This window comes from Lynx rufus, unplaced genomic scaffold, assembly GCF_022079265.1.
Source record: "Lynx rufus isolate CCGP_SWC_20201006 ecotype Redwood Valley unplaced genomic scaffold, mLynRuf1.p SCAF_23, whole genome shotgun sequence".
In the NCBI taxonomy this organism is placed as follows: Eukaryota; Metazoa; Chordata; class Mammalia; order Carnivora; family Felidae; genus Lynx; species Lynx rufus.
Genome location: NW_025814838.1, coordinates 16,349,817 through 16,365,458, shown reverse-complemented (window position 1 = coordinate 16,365,458; position 15,642 = coordinate 16,349,817). Strand labels below are relative to the sequence as shown.

General features: G+C 38.6%; 1 protein-coding gene across 1 annotated transcript in view; it reads left to right on the top strand.

Annotated features, from left to right (window-relative positions):
• Nucleotides 1–15,642, top strand: part of ATF7IP2 (activating transcription factor 7 interacting protein 2) — a 45,778-nt gene that overhangs the window by 15,186 nt on the left and 14,950 nt on the right. Inside the window, exons 6-8 of the mRNA XM_047087150.1 lie at nucleotides 10,331–10,404; nucleotides 11,535–11,590; nucleotides 12,276–12,345. Coding sequence (XP_046943106.1) covers nucleotides 10,331–10,404; nucleotides 11,535–11,590; nucleotides 12,276–12,345 — 200 coding nt within the window. The remainder of the gene's footprint in view (nucleotides 1–10,330; nucleotides 10,405–11,534; nucleotides 11,591–12,275; nucleotides 12,346–15,642) is intronic.

Here is a 15,642-nt window from a genome sequence, read left to right as displayed (position 1 = left end):
AGCAGGGGAGGGGCAGAGAGAGAGGGAGACACAGAATCTCAAGCAGGCTCCAGGCTCTGAGCTGTCAGCACAGAGCCCGACATGGGGCTCGAACTCATGGACTGTGAGATCATGCCCTGAGCGGAAGTCGGATGCTTCACCGACTGAGCCACCCAGGTGCCTGGTATCACTGCTTTGTTACAGTCATTACTCAGAGTTACCACATATTTACCACTCCTGTTGCTCTTCATTTCTTCCTGTATTTCTGTCTTTCGATCTGCGGTAATTTTCCGTCTGCCTGAAGAACTGTGTTGTTATTTCTTTTTTTAGTTTTGCTCAAGATAAATTTTGTCAGGTTTTATTGGTTTGGAAACAATGCCATTCTGTCTTTTTTTTTTTTTAAGTTTATTTATTTGAGAGAGAGAGAGAGAGAGACAGCGTAAGTGGGGGAGGAGCAGAGAGGGAGAAAGAGAGAGAATCCCAAGCAGACTCCACATAGTGCAGAGCCCGATGTGGGGCTCGAACTCATGAATTATGAGATCAAGACCTGAGCAGAAGTCAGATGCTTAACTGAGCAGAAATCAGATGCTTATCTGACTGAGCCACCTGGGTGCCCTCATTTTGTCTATATTTTTAAAGACTATTTTAACATAGGTATTGACTTGTAGGTAGTTATTTGCTTTCAGAACTTTCAAGATGTCTTTACCTCTGACTTCTATCATCTCTGTTGAAAAGTTAGCTTCAGTCTGATTGTTGTTTCTTCAAAGATCGTGTCTGTATTTCTGCTTTTAAGATATCCTACTTACCTTTGGTTTTCATTAGTGCACTATGATGCTAGTTGTGGGGGCTTGGGTTTAGTGTTTGTTTGGTTTTTAATTTATCTCGATTGGGACTCACCGTTTTCATGAATCTGGTTTTATGTCTTCCACTATCTTTGGAAAAATCTTGGCCATTGTCTCTTCAGATATTCCTTCGGCACCATTCCATCTCTTCTCCCCTCCGGTATTTCAATTACTTGCTTCTCTGTAGCTGCCATGTCTTCTGTTCTCCAGGCTTCAGTCTGGATATTTCCTATTGACCTATTTTCCAGTTTATTAATCCTCTCTTCAGCTGGAGCCTGCTTGGATTCCCTCTCTCCCTCTCTCTGTGCTCCTCTCCCACTTGTGCTCTCTCTCTCTCTCAAAAATAAAAAAATAAATAAACAAACAAACAAACATTAAAAAAAAAAAACCAGCCATCACTGGTATCAGTCAGTAGAACAGTTTTATAAAAGTCACATGTCTTTGAATGGTCATGGGATTCCAATCTTCAGTGTGCAGATACACAGATTAGCTTCTCAGGGTAAGTATTAACAGTTTATATACACACACAAACAGACACACTTTTCTACATGCATATATATACACACACATTTATATAAATAATTTTTAAAAATTAAGTTAATTGACATAATGCCCACTGAAAACTACACAAGGTAAATGTATAGCTTGGCAAATGTATAGCTTAGAAAATAAAAACATTTTGTAACTATCTCTTGGGTCAAACCAGTGCCATCCATTCTGCCTCATGCCTCACTCCTAATCACCAATCCTGCTCCTACCAGAGCGGCCTAAGTAACACTATCTGAACTTTTAACCTAAGTTTTTGGTTGGTTTTCACCTTTATAGAAATGGAGTCAGACTCAGGGAACACTTTCGTGTCTTGCCTCTTTTGTCCAACATTATATGTTGTGAGGCTCATCCATGCTCCGCTGAGCAGCAATGATGTGTTCATTCTCTTTTCTGTATAATGTTCATCATATGAATATACCTCAGTTTACTTATTCGTGGGCACCTGGTTTGTTTGCAGATTGGGGAAATTATGAGTAGTGCTGTTATGAACATTCCTTTACATGTGTTTTGGTGAATGTACATACACACATTTCTGTTGCCTGGAAGTGGAATTGGTAGGTCCTAGAGTATATATGTACTTTCAGGTTTAATAGATATTACCAAACTCTTTACCAGGGAAATCATACCAAAGCTGTATTTCCATTAGAAAGGATAATGAGGTGGTTGTTCTCCCATATCCTTGCCATCACTTAATATTCTCTTTTTTGCTCCACCACACTGGTACGTTGAAACACCACGTATTGTTTTTGAATTTGTATTTCCTTCTAATAATGTAGTGAAGTACAATGTTATGGTTGTGAGCCATTCTAATACCTTTTATGAAGTTTCTCTAAGACTTTTGCATGTTTTCCCTTTGAGTTCCCTGTCTTAGGTTTTTTGCCAGATATGTTTACAATGAATACCTTTTTCTAGTCCCAGGTCCTTCCACTTTCTTAATAGTGTCTTTATATGAATTGACTTGTTAGTTTCAGTGTAATCTTTTTTTTCCATAGTTTCTTTCCTGATGAATGTTCCATTTGGCTTTAACTATGTCTCTGTCTTTCCTCACTATTCTTAAAAGTATTAATTATAGTTTTTTTAATGTCCTTGTGTTAGAACTCCAGCATCCACGTCATGTGTGTAACTGTTGCTGTTGCTGTTCTGTCAGTTTCTGGTCATTTGATTCTGTTTTTCGGCACACTTGATAATTTCTGAAAAATTGGTGAGGCTCTGGAATGATATACTGTACACAAGGTTCATTCTGTCCTCTGGCAGAGTAGGGACTGGTCACCTAAGCTCCTCAGAGAATGGTATATAGGCTTGTTGTGAATGTGGCAAGGTTCCTTCTACCTTTCGTTCACTCTGGCTCTTAAGACATAGCCCTCTGTTTTGTTTTGTTTTGTTTTGTTTTGTTTTGTTTTGTATGGAACAAACATATGTGAAACTTAAAAAAAACAAAACAAAACAAAAAACCTAGCCCTCCACGGATTCCTGGCTGAAAGCTTGGAGCATTCACTAGGTCCCTCCACTTTAGTGGGTCTCAAATTGCAATCTTTACCACCCCAGCCCAGTGAAAAAGCCAAAAATTCCACTCTTTTAAAGTCTTCTGCTTGGTTTCTTAGACTCCTAAAATAGCACTGTACTGTATTTGGGTTGCCTAGGTGGCTCAGTTGGAGGAGCATGTGACTTACAGTTTTCAAGCCCCAACATGGGGACAGAGATTACCTAAATAAGTAAACTTAAAAAAAAATACTAGAAATACTTTACAAATGTTAAATGAAGAATTTTGAGATTGATAAAGAGATTTTGACTCTGGTGTAATGAACACCTGAAAAGAATTGCTTATGGTTAAGCAACAAAATAAATATAGTTATCAATCTTTCAACCATATGATCACTATCACTAGTAGAAAGAAATACATACAAAACAGTTTTGTTAGAGACCAAAAGTGGATAGAAGATTAAAATGTTCATGATCAAATTTCGATCTAAACATTTGTTTTTATTTACTGAACTTAGAAATGATGGCTATTAGACTCTCTTATTGATAAATTGGGGGGGAAATTATTGAATTAAATTCTGCTTTAAAATGTGCATTTAAACCAGTTGATTTCACAAAACTAAAGGGAGCATGTAGGAAATGTTCACTTCTGTCCATGAAGTATTAATTACTACAGGAATTGTTCTTTGGTTGTCAACAAATAGAAAACCAAACTAAAAAAGAAAAAGAATTGTGTTCAGAAATGTTCGACAGGGAGCATAAGACTGTGTTCCCTGGGGAAAGGGAAGACCCTGAAATGCACCCTACAGTGTTCGAGCTTACTGCCCAGAGGCATTTCGCAGGTTGAAAGACAGGGGCAGGAAGAGCCCGAACAGCCTACAGGTCTTGCTACATTTATTTATTTATTTTTACATGTTTATTGTCTATTTTGAGAGAGAGAGAGAGTGAGCAGGGGAGGGACAGAGGGGGAGAGAGAAAGCATCCCAAGCAGGTTCCACGCTGTCAGCACAGAGCCCAACATGGGGCTCACTTCACAGATTGTGAGATTGTGACCTGAGCTGAAACCAAGAACCCAATGTTTAACCTACTGAGCCACCCAGGTGCACCTGAGATCTTGCTACATTTAGATTAGAGACTTGGAAGTCTGAGTTGGCTAGAATTGTGAGGCAGAACAGTGATGAAACGAAACTGTAAAGATAGAGGTCTGATGACTTGCAAAGGGACCTTCTTGAGTTATTGTTTGAATACAGATCTTTACGTGCAAAGGATGAAACTTCAAGAGGCTGGGGAAAGAACCATTGAAAAGAAGAAGACCAAACATTTCTTGGGTATCGTACAGGCTAGGAACATTTTGCTTTCCCTCTGGCTACAATGAAGAAACGTAAAGTATGAACACCAGGTAGAGTCTTTAGGTGGGCATGCTATAGTGGGGCTGGCTTCATCCTCAAAACTGCAGTGGACCTACTCCCAAAAAACTGAAAGGACACCAAGGATGAAACTAATCCTGAGTATTTAACTGCATGCCGGAATCAAGTCCAGCATTCTTTGAAAGAATGAAATGTCATCCATCACTCAACAGTGTAAAGTTTACAATGTCTGGCACCTTTACCAGGGATGCAAGGTAGCCACAAATATAATTGATAGCAAGGAGAAAACTGAAATGATAGAAACAGACCTGGAAACAGTATGTTTGATGGACAACCACAACATGAAACAGCTGTTAACCTGTATAGCGTTCATGTCCTACGATAGGAAGATGGAGGATGTAAAAAACAACAACAAAAACACCCAAGTTGAACTTCTAGAGGTGAAAAACACAGTAACTGCAGAGTACACTGATTAGGATTAAGAACAGAAGAGATAATTACTAATTTAAAAAACAGTGGAATAGTACTAGAAACTGTTCAAACAAAAGCATGGGGAGGTAAAAAACTAAAAAAGAAAAAAATGAACAGCATCAGAGACCTTTGGAACAGTATCAAGCAGTCATGTGTGTGTGTGTGTGTGTGTGTGTGTGTGTGTGTATTATTTATTGTGTGAGAGAGAAAGAGGGTGTATGCAAGCGGGGAGAGGTGCAGAGAGAGGAGACAGAGAATCCCACGCAGGCTCCGCACCATCAGCACAGAGCCCTATACAGGGCTCGATCCCAGGAACCTGAAAGATCATGACTTGAGCTGAAATCAAGAGTTGGACACTCAACCGAATGAGCCATCCAGGCGCCCCAGTGACAAGATCTTAAAGGCAGCCAGAGAGAAAAGACTCATTACATAGAAAGGAACAAACAAAATAAGATAAGGAGACTTCTTGCTGTGCACAATGCAAACTAGGAGGCATTTCTAAAGCATTGGAATGAGCACATCTCTAACGCATTGAAAGAAAAATGACCCATTAAAATTTTTACACTCCTGTGAAAATACCTTTCAGACACGTAGGGGGAAACAGACATTTTCCCACTAAAAAAAGGTGAATATAGGGGGGTGGAGAATATATCAGCAGACCTGCACTGCAAGAAATGTTAAAGGAAGTTCTGTAGGCAGAAGGAAAACAAAACCAGATGGAAATGTGAATCTATGCAAAGGTAAAGAGATGCAGAGTGCTGGATATTGTAAATATGTGGGTAATGTAAAGTATTTTTCTGTGTTTCCATATAGGGTATATCTGCGTGTATATAGTATACTGTTCCTCTATATTACATGGTGTGTGTGTGTGTATGTATATGTGTGTATATATGTTACATAAGTCCTGTTTAATACAGTGTTTCTGCATACAGGCCACAGACAGTTGGAATTTCAAATTTAAAATCCATCCTATTTACAATAATGTTCTTTGACATATACATAGGGCTAAGATTACTAAAATATCTGTAAGACCTAATTTCAAAACTACAAAGTAGATATCAGGTTTGTGATCCAGCATGCAGGGAGTCGCCACTCCTTTCTAACGACAAGTAAAAAGCTGAACAAATTGAAAAAATCAACAGCTCTTCTTAGAACCACTAGAGAAGAAGTAAGGTCACAGAGCAACGTCCCCCCCCCCCAATGGAGAGGACAATAGGCAGAAATATTCATCACGACATCCAGGAACTAGAGCAGAAGACTCCGTGGGAACCAGTCCCAGGGTAGGAAAACCTAAACTGTAATTGCTGGAGGCTCAGTGTAGACAAATCAAGAGTTAGCAACTCCAGGTGGGGCTTTGCCAGGGCCTTACGGTGAATACTGGAGAAAAATCCCCTCGTGCTTATGGAGGCGGATGGTGAAAGGAAGCTTCTAAAATACACCAGAGCACTCTGTTCTTGACAAGGCCTGTCCTAGAGAGAAACTGTTACCAGAAGTTAACCTACCTGGGGGAAAGGAAATGTCCAGTTACTGCTCCCTCTGGCCTTCCATCTGGAGGAAGTAAATACCCAACTCCACCTGCTCCAGCCATCCTGTCCCGCCTAAAGGGTGTCGGGGACTGAGAAGCACTGGTGAAGTGAAGTCCATGCTCCAAGGGCACAGGCTTACTTAAAAGCTGAGAGCTAATCACAGGACCAGTAGAAGCTTCCCCGCCCTGCCCCGTCTTATTAATGCATTACCAACTTCCTTTTTATCATAGTTCCTTTCACCCAGTATATCATGTCCCCCTTTCAACAACAAAATATCACAAGACACACTAAAAGGCAAGAAACACGATTTGAAGAGACTTAAACAAGCATCAGAAGCAGAGTCAGAAATGTTCAAACTATCAGACTAGGAATTTTGAAAAATTACCACTTTGCTAAGGGCTTTAATGAAAAAAAGGTAGAAAAAAAATGCAAGAACAGGTAGATAATGTAAGCAGAGAACTGGAAATTTTATGAAAAAGAAGTGCTGGAGATCAAAACAGCAACAAGAATGCCTTTGATGGGCTTATTAGAATGGACATCCCTGAGGAAAGCTTCACCCAGCTTGAGAATGACAATAGAAGCTTGAAAACAGAAAAGCAAAGAGAAAAAGACAACAGAAATCTCCAAGGAGTTGGGACAACTACAAACGAAGGCACATAAGCATAATGGGAACACCAGAAGGATAGAAAAGGGGAGGAGGCTGATAGAAGGAGTAAAGGTAATATTTCAAGCAATCATGACGAAGAATTTCTCCCAAATTAATGTTAGATACCAAGTCACAGAACCAGCAATCTCAGAAAACACCAAGCAGGATAAATATTAAAAAAAAAAAAAAACACCTACATTTGGGCATACGATTTTTAAAATCCCGAAAATCAAAGATAAAATCTTGAAAAAAGCCAGAGGAAAAAAACACCTTACCCATAGTTGACCAAACATAAGAATTACCTCCAACTTCTCCTTAGAAACGATGTAAGCACAAAGAGGGTGGAGTGAAATGTTGAGAGAACAAAAAACCACCAACTTAAAATTCTGTACTCTGTGACATTCTCCTTCAGTATCAAAGGAGAAATACAGACTTTCTCAGACAAACAAAAGTTCAGTGTGCTTGTTGCCTGTAGACCTGCCTTGCAAGAAATGTTAAAAATTCTTTACAGAGAAGGAAAATAAATCAGAAAAGCAGATCTACAGAAAGAAAAGAAGATTGTCAGAGACGTAATAAGCAAAGGTAGAGCGCAAGCTTTTATTCATCTTATTAAGTGATTTGACAAGAGTTTGTTGGAAACAATGGCAACAGTGTATTTATGTATGTGTGTGTTTGTTTAAATGAAATGAATGATAGCAATGATACAAGGCAAAGGCAGGAGAGATTAGGAATATTTTGTTGTTGGGAGGTACTTGCCCTACTTGTGAAGCAGCATAGTGTTATTTGCCAGTAGTCTTGGATCCGTTGTAAACATATAGACTCTAAGGGAACCATCTAAAAAAGAAGTATAACCGATAGGCTAAGAAAGGAAAGAAAATAGAATCATATAAAATGTAATTTTACTCGTCACTGCCAAAACTTGGAAGCAACCAAGGTGTCCTTCATGATATAAATAAACCGATACATTCAAGACAATGGAATATTACATGATACTCAAGAAGAAATGAGCTCTCCAACTATGAAAAGATCCAGAAAAAACTTAAATGCATATTGCTAAATGAAAGAAGTCAATTTGAGAAGGCTGTATATACTGTGATGCTAACTACATGACATTCTAGAAGAGACAAAACTATGGAGACACTAAAAGGATCAAATACCACCAGGGAGTTAGTGAGGAGAAAAGAATAGGTGAAGCACAGGGACTTTTAGTTTAGGGCAGTGAAACTTCTGTCTATGGTTCTATAATGGTGGATATATATCATTTTACATTTGTCAAAACTCATGGAATATTCACCACGAAGAGTGAAACCAATTGTAGAGTGTGGACTTTGACAATGATAATGATGTGTCAATATAAGTTCATCATCTGTAACAAGCATACCACCGTGATATAGGATTTTGATGGGGAAGTTGTGGGCGGGAGATTGGTTAGGGACAATAAGTACATGGGAACTCTCTGGACCTTCCACTTAATTTTGCTATAAACCTAAAGCTGCTCTTAAAAAACTCATCTGTTAGTTTTTAAAAGTACAAGAAATTGCTGAAATTAAAGGAGACCTAAATATAGGGTGAGATACGTCATGTTTACAAATCAGAAAATTCATTATTAATGTCACTTCACCCAAATTGTTCTATACGTTTAGTGGAGTCTCAATCAAAATCCTGGTGGCCTTTTTTTTTTTTATAGATAGTAACAAGCTGATTGAAAACTTACATAAAGTGCAAAAGATCTATAAGATGAAAGCAGTGTTAGAAGAACAAAGTTGAAAGACATGCACTACCTAAGTTTAAGACTTTTATAAAGTTGGGGCACTTAGGTGGCACAGTCGGTTAAGTGTCCGACTTCGACTCAGGTCATGATCTCAAGGTCTGTGAGTTTGAGCCTCGCATCGGGCACTGTGCTCAAAGCTCAGAGCCTGGAGCCTGCTTCAGATTCTGTGTCTCCCTCGCTCTCTGCCCCTCCCCCACTCACACTCTCTCTCCCTCTCTCAAAAATAAACAAACATTAAAAAAAAAGACTTTTATAAAGTTATAATCATTAAGACAGCACTTATGTGGTGGTGTTTAGGATAGACCTACAAATCAGTGGACAGGTTAGAGAATATGCATATGATCCAGTGGTTTTCAGCAAAAATTCCCAAGGTAATTTGTGGGAAAAAAGATAGTCTTTTCAACAACTGTTGCAGGAATAACCAGAGGGGAAAAGTGAACCTCCCCTCTTAGCTTACACCATATACAAAAATAATTTGAAATGGATCGTAGACCTAAATACAAAAGCTCAAATTTAAAACATCTATAAGTAAGTGGTGTAGGGGCGCCTGGGTGGCTCAGTCAGTTAAGCATCTGACTTTGGCTCTGGTGAGGATCTCACGGTTTGTGAGTTTGAGCCCCACATTGGGCTCTATGCTGACAGCTTGGAGCCTGGAGCCTGCTTTGGATTCTGTGTCTTCCTCTCTTTGCCCCTCCCCTGCTCACACTCTGGCTCTCTCAAATAAACATTAATTTTTTTTTTTTTAATTTAGAAAGTGGTGTAACTCTGTGCATAGAAAATTCATCTAACAATTTTATGGGCTTAATGAAATTTTTGTCAAGATTTTCTTAAAGATTCTGATTTTAAATATCAAACTCACGAAAGTAGTAGGGGCACCTAGGTGGCTCAGTCGGTTGAGTGTCTGACTCTTGATCTCAGCTCAGGTCTTGATCTCAGGGGTTGTGAGTTTAAGGCCTGTGGGAACCCATGCCCAGGGTGGAGCCTACTTTAAAAAAAAGAAAAGACGGAATTATGTTTAGGCCTCTCTTATTTCAGGGCACCTGGATGGCTCAGTGGGTTAAGCATCCAACTCTTGATTTCAGCTCGTGGTTCATGAGATTGAGCTCTTTGCTGACAGCCCAGAGCCTGCTTGGGATTCTCTCTCCCTCGCTCTCTCCTCCTCCCCCATTCTCTCTCTCTCTCTCTCTCTCTCTTCCTTCCTCTCTCTCAAATAAATAAACTTTAAAAAATAATATAAACTCATGAAAGGAGTCTGGGTCAAATGGGAGCTGAAGACAATCTTTTGACTCAGGATATTCTGTAACCACAATCAGCATCATTTACCAACTTTGTTTAGTTTAGTAAATGTATGGTAACTATTTCTACTATAGTGATACAATGTAGAATCATGGCAGAACTAATTTGTTATAGCTTTGTTTGTTATAGTTCTGTATCTGGAAGAGTCTAAGTGTCTTAATGGGTTTCTTTCAGTTATACTTTTAATTTTCATGAAGGCAAGTATACGTGTTAGAGTGACTTGTATGTGTTGAACACTTATGTATATTGGATACTTACCATCTCTCTCCCTCTGCCCCCAATTGTTAGATTAAAACGTGTCAGTTATGAAATGTTAAGTCAGAATTCTAACCACTGATTGCATGTTTCAGCCTAATGATGCATGTTTAGTTTATTTTTGTTTTTAATTTTCTTTATCATTTTAGTAACAATGATGATGTTATGTTGATTTCTGTGGAAAGTCCTAATTTGACAGCTCCAATTACATCAAATCCAACAGGTATCTGAAGTTGATTAAAATATCATCTATCAAATTAGAAAACCTCAAATCAGTTTTTTTTCTAATAGAGAATTGAATATTATCTTTCAATAAATAAATATTTTAATTCTGGTTCCAAAAGTGTTTTAATTTATGTCTGTGGTTAATAATATCTGAATAAGTAAACGATTCCTTGATATAACTGAGGTTTCTTTTTAAACTCGTGTTTATCAATTTATGGCCTTTTGTTTGTTTATTGTGTTTAATGGCTTTTTGAGTTTTAAAACTACTTACCCTTTCGTATACATTATTTTTCCATGTTTGCTCTGGCCTGTGTTGGGGGGACAGATTTGTTTTTTGTTTGTCTTTTTGTTTTGTCTTTTAAGTTACCTTACAGTCCACTTAAGATTTAAAGTCTGGCTGTTGTTTTGCATCTTTGATGTTTTAACTTTTAGTTTCTGTGAGAATACTTTGTTGTTCTTGAGAGTTTCTGTCTTATTTCACTTACGTAAAAATCTTTAACCTAAGATTTCTAAAGTTCGTCTCTTTTAAAATGGCTTTCTTGTTGGCCTAGAAGTTCTCATTCAAAATTATGCATTTCCTTTTCACGTTTTACTGTTTTAGAGTATTTGCATCTTGATTTCAGAAAGCTTTGCCTCCACTTATGTATCTCCTGAATTGCCCCCAGGGTTTGGACTGTTAAGATTGTGAATCAGATAGTTACAAGGGATATTAAGCATTGATCTGAGATTTTCTACTGGTTCTGGATAGAATGCTCTTCAGCCCTCTCCAGTAGTCTAGTTTAGAAATACTGTGAAAAAAAACGTGCACCTTTCCAAGTCTTTCCTCAAATGCTGTATTAATTTACAGATGGATTTTCAAAAAAGAGTCACTAATACAGTTGTAAAGTCACAGGAGAACAAAATCTTTTGAACGAAAATTAGATTTTTTGTTTGTTTGCACTGTTCCTTGGTCTTTGGAATAGGTATGTCCATTGAATTACTTTTTGTGGCTATGTACCCATACTTGGTAAATGGTTAATTAGGATCCTCATTATTGTGTTTTAGCATTTGTATATATTACAAAGTTCATAAATATTTAATTGCTTAATAAACTTGTCAAATGTTGGTATTTTAATAATTGTCTTTCAGATACTGGAAAACCTACATCAGGAAATTCTAACAGTCCACCAAATGCTGAAGCAGAAGTTCAGGTAGGTAATAAATATTGTTTCTGAGTGCTGTTTATTTGAATATGTTAGTTCTGTGAACTTGAGTGTTGCTACATGTTGGATGACTTAGTTTTGTTATTCATTCTTCGGGAGATTCATTCTCTGTGAAATTAATGTCTGACTAGTTGGCATACCCATGGTCCAGTCTAGCTTAAACATTAAAAAGCAAACAGGGCACTTGAGTGGCTCAGTCGATTACACATTCAACTTTGGCTCAGGTTGTGATCTCACAGTTCATGAGTTCAAGCCCTGCATTGGGATCAGGCTCTCTGCTGTCAGCACAAAGCCCACATCAGATCCTCTGTCTCCTTCTGTCTCTGCCCCTCCTATTCTCATGCACCCAGGCACAGGCACTCTTCTCTGTCAAAAATAAACATTAAGAGAGAGAAAAAATTTAAAAAAATAAAAGCAAACACTTAATGATAAACATATTTCAAAACCATACTTACTTACCAAATTAACTCAGACTCTGTTTAGTCATATTGTGAAAAACCACGTAGTATTTCCTGAGCTTCTCTCTCATAGTAGAATTAAAATAAACCTTAAGGACTTACAGGATGTTCTATCTTCTAAATGGTAATTTAAAATTTGTGATTTATTTTTTAAAAAATATGTTCTGTTATGGAGGCAAAATCTTGTTTCTTTAACAACAACTTTTCAGGCCACAGAGAAAAAGAACTTTGATTCTGTGATCGATCTGACAAAAGAAGCCCAATCAAACTGCAACGCAGGTAAACGAGTTGTCTTTCCTTCTTAAGTACGATGGAAGCTAACAGTTCAGAAAGCATTTGACACATTTATAAAGTTTGTTTCAGTGTGTTAGTATATGTGTGTGTGTAGTTCTGGGCAGTTTTATCATGTAGAGATTCATGTGATGGTCACCACAATCCAATCACACAACCATCTGTGGGTGTTCTGTGATGATATGCGTGTATCTTTATGAGATTGGCTTCTTTTCCTTACTCAGCATAATTCCCTCAGAGGGTCACCAGAGTTGTGTATCAATAGTATTCCCTTTTGCTGCTGAGTAATATTCTGTGGTATAGATGTATAAAATAGTTTGTATTCACTCACTGAAAGACATTGGGTTGTTTGGGGCTATTATGAATCTCTTCTCTGGTACACACCTTTTTTCTTTAACTATAACAATAGCACTGTGAGAGGAAGCTAGGGCATAACATGAAAGGAAGAGGAACAGCGCCCTCTTTCTCAGATTTAAAGAGAAAGAAGTAAAATATAGTCATCTGGGACTAGTAATGAGTTATAGAGTTTCAGCCCTTAGTAACTGCACTTGAATGTTTTTGAAACTCTTGATAAACTCTTGAAATATTACTTATTAGCATTAGTAAAATTGTGTAATATTTAAAAATGGAGATTAGCATAGGAAATATATAGTCTAACTCCTCCCCTTTCAACTGTGGACCCAAACAAAGGTTGGAACCATTGAAATCTCCAGGTACCTCATGATAGAATTAAGAAACCCTTCAATTTCCAGTTTAGTGATGAAAATTAGAAATACAGATCTGAAAATGAATTGGAATCTATAATAATCAGTTGGTTGTTAATTCAGATTACAAATTGTTTCTAAACTACATGGTACAGTGCTGTAGACTCTAAGTCTAAAGTTCTCTCTTGACCAGCAAGAGAGCGGACACAGGATTAAAAGCAAGAGATGGCTAATATCCGGGAAAAGACAAGAGCCCCGATTAAGGGTCCTTGCTCCGTTTTTATTAGGATCAGAAGGCTTACAAACATGGTAATGGATGTGCACAAAGAGCCAATGAAACTGTGAACAGTAACTCATGGACGTGAGGGAAAGGGGGTCTTGAAGGGGTTTAGGGGTTTGGGTTAATAACAAAACAAAATCCTGACACCAGGCAGATGGGTAGATGGTTGTTAAGGGCAGACAGGAGGTCCCGTGTCTGTTTATCTTGGCTAGCCTAGAGGATAAGACAGATAGAGCACATAACCTCAGGGTTAACAAGACACCTTTCTTTTGTTAATCAGCTCCCCTCTGGGCAGCTTCACCCACAGCACAGAGGTCTGTAGCCCTATTTACCTGTTTACCTAATTTGGTCCTTCCTTCCTGTGAAAGCAGCTTTCTGCTATAGTACTAAATTGGGGAGCCCTTTTGCCCTGAATACCTTATCTTGCTTACCTCATATACCTTTGTATTGGGGGCCTTTGCCCCCTCCTCTATTCTGGGGACCTTTGCCCCCCTTCTCTATCCTTATTCACCTAATCTTGTTTACCCATACTTGGGTGTGAGCATCCTATGGCTTTGTAATTCTTCCTGCCTTGTTAACTCATCAGTGCAGGCTCAGAGAGTCCCTCGGCTTATTCCCCAAAGTACAGGATTGGAGACACAATAAAATAAAAAGTAGGAACACAGATTTGTCACTGCTTGAGAAGATAAATCAGACCTCTAACTTGGGGGGCTTTAGTCTGAAATCTAGCAGTTGGACAGAGAGATCATGTTAATTCATGCTGCTGACCCATGATAACATGAGTCTGTTTATCTTGTAGAATATCCAGTTCTCAATAAAAGTTCGTTTCTCAGGTCAAACCTGGACTGTCTCCTGTATTCCCAGTCTTGATGAATGGTATCACCAGCTCACTCCATTTTCCAAGCTAGACAGTTTTCCTAGACAAAAGGAAACACTTTTGACGCTTAGATCTGCCTCGTTCCACAGTCTCGTCACTTTTCAAGCCCATCAGTTCTGTCTCCTGAAAAGCCAACCGGTCTGCTCCATGTATTTTCTTATTTCAGAATTCCATCACCTTTAGCCTGGTCTTCTGTCATAACCTAGTAACTAATGTTTCTGCCCTAAACTTAGTGCTTCTGGTGACTCTTGCAAGCTGTCACTGAAATACTGCTTCCTGTGTACACACCTGTGTACGATAAAATCGAAACTCCTTAGCACGACAGAAGCCTCAATGACATAGACCCTGCAAACCTTTCGAGCTTATGCTCTACAAATCCCTTAGCTGTGCCTTAATCGCCTCTCAACAGGTAGCGCTGCTTCTCTCCTCACCACCTCCACGTGTGCGGTTCCCTTTGTTGGGACGCCTCTCCCCTCTGGGCCTCCCTAGGCTTGTGTGATGTCCCCACTCTTCATCCTTTCATATTCAGTTTAGACACTTTGGCTACACTGTTCCTTCCAGGTTCTCCTTACCATTGGTATTTAGCGCACGCCCATATTCTAGCTTGATTACATCGTCCTGTAATCATTTCTTTACATATGTCTTCCGGAAAGCACTGGAACTTCTTTTCTACAGCATCCGTGTCTTTATTAATCTGTAAGTTCCCATCCTTTTAGCACAATGTTTATCACATAGTTTACTTTCCCACCAAAATGTTCAATTAGTGCGGCAGATTTTCCACTAAAGAGATTTAAAAGAAATATAATTTTGCACACTGTAAATGGGAGTGTGAATCTTTCTGGACGACATTTTTATCAATATCAAAAACATAACAAATATGGAAGCCTTTTGACCCCCAAATTCTTTGAAAATGTTCATCACAGTGCTATTTGTGATAAAACTTTGGAAATCCTTAAATTCCTAGAAATATAGGATTGATTGCACACGTTTATATGGTACAGCAGTATTCAGCCCTTAAAAATAATGCTGTAGAAGAAGTACATGTGTTGATGAAAACGTGTTAGTAATATAACAAGAGAAAAAAGTTATAAATGTATGTATAGAGAGTAGTGATGTGAGTAAATGATCCCAGACTTCCCTTTTCTGCCATAAACAAACTAAACTAAACAAGATGTAATTTTTAAAAACCTTTTCAGATATTGCAGGATAGGAACTACAACCCCTGAGAGAAGGCAATGAATGAGATGAGCTGTACAGATTGTCCCAACTCCCTTCCTAGACTGTGGTACACGGTAGGAGCTCCCAAGCAGAGAATGTCTGTCTTGCTGAGGTGAGGAGACAGAGATTGGCCTCCAGAGAGGCTAAGGCAGCTGGAGAGAAGGGGAAGACTATAGTATCAGAATCAGGAAGCCACTCAGAGAAAG